The 3,905-nt window shown below is 47.7% G+C and overlaps 1 protein-coding gene across 1 annotated transcript in view; it reads right to left on the bottom strand.

Moving 5' to 3' along the window:
- Positions 1 to 1,862: 1,862 nt before the first annotated feature.
- FAM180A (family with sequence similarity 180, member A) overlaps positions 1,863 to 3,905 on the bottom strand; it is a 13,894-nt gene continuing 11,851 nt past the window's right edge. Inside the window, exon 3 of the mRNA XM_010831624.1 lies at positions 1,863 to 2,741. Within this exon, the coding sequence (XP_010829926.1) occupies positions 2,397 to 2,741 (345 nt within the window). The 3' untranslated portion in view covers positions 1,863 to 2,396. The remainder of the gene's footprint in view (positions 2,742 to 3,905) is intronic.

The raw sequence follows: 3,905 nt of genomic DNA, 5'->3' as shown, positions 1-3,905 counted from the left end.
GGACGGAGGAGCCTGGTAGGCTGCAGTCGATGGGGTCTCTAAGAGTCAGACATGACTGAACGACTTCACTTTCACTTTTCCTTTCATGCATTGCAGAAGGAAATGGCAACCCACTCCAGTGTTCTTGCCTGGAGAATCCCAGGGACAGGGGAGCCTGGTGGGCTTCCGTCTATGGAGTCACAGAGTTGGACACGACTGTAGTGACTTAGCAGACTTAGCAGCAATCCCTGAAGGAGACAGTGAGCATCAGAGAGAGCCAGGCAGAGACAGTGAGAGGTTAGCCAGAAGAAATCAAGACGTGCCTTGAGGAATGGATATAGGGATATCAGAATCGGACCCAAAGACAGAGCAGCAGAGACACCGATGACCACAAAGAGACAAGTGGAGTGATGATGTCAAAGAGAACATGTGATCTTAGAAAGAAATTGAATGGAAAGGTATATATCAGAATCTGTATCTGGGGGGTGTACAAAATGTATAACTGGGGAATGAGAACGAGAGACTGACTGGTTAGTCTTCTGAGCCTGAGAGTGAGGATGCAAAATGAGACTTTTCTTTGATGATAAATACATATTTCTTCATCCTGATATTTCTTCAAAAGATCCTGCAGCTTGTACTGCTAGGTAGGCTCCCTTATTCAAAGATTTTAAAGAAGTCGAGACCAGCTTTCATCATCACTAAACAACAATTGTTAAAAACCCATTTCAGAATCAGATTTAGCTCAGTGAGTCCTCGCTTATTCAAAGATTAGACTTCTTGCAATTTTAGCCTCTTGAACCCAGTCGTAAACCTTGGAGAAGCTGGAAACATCTCTGAGCTGGTGAGGAATCTTAATTAGAATTGAGGTGATTTACTCCTGGCAGGGACCTTCTTGGATTAACTCTTCTTTAACACAGAATGCTAAAAAGACTTGCAATCTTATCTTTCAGGCCATGGCCAGTTAGAAAGAACAAATTGCAAAGGTCAAGTTATGTTGGTAGCAGAGGAAAGTGCACTCTTACAGCCTGACTCTGAGGAAGGCTGCAGAAATATACCAGATTCAGAGTTAACAAAGCCTGGGAACTTTCAGGGTTGATACAAGCAGTCCAGCAGACTGGACAATGCAGGTGCAGGTGTCCCCCCGTAACATTTCATAGTTAAATGACGGTGGAAATTTTAGAAGTAGAGGGATCTTAGATCTTATCTAACTCCTACTCTAGGATGTCTCCAAGATACTAAATAAAAATGTAAGGCATTTCATATGTATAGTTTAAAATATATCAAGTGAATAATTCTGAAATGAAAGATTTGGCATTTGAAGGGCTAACATTTTGTCATCTGAAAATCACTTTTATTTGGTGCACTTAATTCTCTGAGGCTGCTCAATAATTGTAGCATTAGAATAGACAGACCAGGGCATGGGTGCCACCTCTCTTGTCAGGATGACCCTCTCTGCATTAGCTTGGCTTCTCTGTTCAAAAGGCAAGGCATTACAGTAGCATTTCTGTGGGCCTCCTCCATATTTCTCTGCTAAATTAGACCAGCCTTCAGGAAAGAAGAAGCTTGGTATATAAGTCATAACTGATTTTCTGACTGATTCTTCTTGGGGGCTTTTGAAAAAGTTGAGAAGTAGGCCCTTGGTTAACAATATATTTATTTGGCTATGGCTCTAGTTTCTTTAGAGCTTCCCAGGTGGTGCTAGCAGTAAAAAGCCCGCCTGCCAATGCAGGAGACACAGGAAAGGCGGGTTCGATCCCTGGGTCGGGAAGATCCTCTGAAGGAGGGCATGGCAACCCACTCCAGCATTCTTGCCTGGAGAATCCCATGGACATAGAAGCCTGGAAAGTGACAGTCCATGGGATCACAGAGTCGGACAAGACTAAAGCGACTTGGCGCGCACTCGCGCGCACACACACACACACACACACACATACTAGTTTCTTTTTATCTTATTACAGAACTTTGGAAAGACGTTCATTCAATCCAGCACCCTCATCTCTTAGGACCAAAGAAATTTGTCCCCCCCCACCACCTTCCCGTCATGTCCAAACTTTTATGATGTCTCTCCTGTCTCTTTCCTCACTCCTGGGTGTTTGTGTCATGGGCAGTCAGTGTTAAAGCATATGTTATGCTGCTGCAATTCGCCAGGCCAACCATTCACCCTCTGGAGGCATCTTGAATTACCATCGCAGCCCTTTTTTTCCATCTCAGGTCACATTATGGTATAAATCACAATCTTTCGCTTATCAAGAAGTTACAAGGGGCAAAGAGCAGCAGGATTCCTTATTTGGTCTCTGCAGCTCTGAGTTGGCAGTGTGTGTTCTGTGGCTGGTCTCTGTAAATGGAGTAGAGAATGAGGAATTTCTGGATTACTGTATGCCGGTCCCCGCTCCGTGGCCCTGGAGCAGGCCAGTCCCTCAGGGAGATGCTCTCGGACCTGAGGACCGCATCAAGTCATGCCTCAAGGCACGGAATAGGCTGAGGAGGGACTGGGCCCAGACGTCCTTCTGATACCCTTGGGACAAGGCCGTGCGGTAAGCCGTGTAGGCTAGGGTCAGCGCTGTCCTTTCGAAGTCCTCTTTCTTGAGGATGCCCAGGCGGCTGGAAAGGTTGGCACTCAGCCGCCGGATGTCGGGGATGCTCTTGGGGATCACGTCATTGCAGACGGCACGGAAATCCGAGGCCTTCCTCAGGGAGGCCAGCTCCTCGTCCTTGATGGAGATCTTCAGGTCAGGGCTGATCTCAAGTTCGGCCAGCAGGAACTGGGGAGAAACACGGGATGTGGAAAGGCATGAGGCACCCATGGTTATTGAGGACATAGCATCACCAGATTCATGATTACATGTGTTCATGTAAGGGAGGTGGCTCACAAAGAGCTTCGGAATCAAGAGACCTGGGTCCCGGGTCTGACTTTCCCACTGTGTAACCTTGGATGAGTTACTTTACTTCTCTCAGCCTTGTTGTATCCCTCTGTGATGTGGTTAAGAACACTTCACTGGGATAGTGTGAGGAGTAAATAGGACAAATATGGGCGGCGTCTAACACTGAGCCTGCTTCAATCCACTGTTAAGTGACTGTTGTTTCCAGTGTCCCAAGTCACCCCCTTCTTTCCTTTCTCCCTCCCGCCAACCAAAACTCTTTTGCAGCACAAACTGACTGTTTTGGATACTTTAAAATCAAAATCTGGGAATTCAAAGGATACAGAGAATTGTGCTAGGAATTAAGTGGGTTACAGAGATCTGTCCTCGTTTGTTACCTGTTCTTTAAGGGTAGGGGTAAGGTCTGTCATTTGCTCTGTGTCAGGCTCGTATCAGGAATCTAATAAGTCCTGACTCTTCCCTCTGTCTCTGGCTTTCCCCAGCTCTGACCCATTTTCCATGCTACTGTCTGTTATCTTCCTAAAGCAGATCTGTTCCTCAGACTCCCATGTTCACGTCTTGGCAAAGGCTGTGCATTTTCCAGTTTGTTCCCCGAGGCAGGGTTTGAAATCTGCTGCCTGGCTCAGCCACGTGGCTGCGGCAGGCTGTCTCCTTCTCAGCCAGACAGTTCTGGTTTTGAGGACCTCAAGGCAGAAGGGGGACTTGGGTGAACATGGGAGCCCTTTGTTTAACAGCTGAGGAGACTACGGTCCAGAGAGACGTGGTGGCTTATGTAAGGTTACGTGGCCGACGGGTGGCAGAAGCAGAACTAAAGCTCAGATCTCGAGCCTGCATTTTCACCCCTAAACCAAACCACGGGGCCTTGGGAAATTCACCGTGGTCGGGAGGAGAAGTGGGGTCGTGGTGCCAGAGGTGTGAGAGGCAGAGGAAGAGAGCCTTTGGGGTGGCCCCAGACTTGAAAATGGGGCTCTCCCTGTGTGAGGTTACCGAGACTCGGCTCCGCTCAGACAACAGGTGTGGCATTGTCTGGGCGCTGCTGACCCATCC

This window comes from Bison bison, unplaced genomic scaffold (genome assembly GCF_000754665.1).
Source record: "Bison bison bison isolate TAMUID 2011002044 unplaced genomic scaffold, Bison_UMD1.0 scf7180017864530, whole genome shotgun sequence".
In the NCBI taxonomy this organism is placed as follows: domain Eukaryota; kingdom Metazoa; phylum Chordata; class Mammalia; order Artiodactyla; family Bovidae; genus Bison; species Bison bison.
The sequence above is the reverse complement of the archived record's forward strand: the minus strand, read 5'-3'. Positions and strand labels throughout refer to the sequence as shown.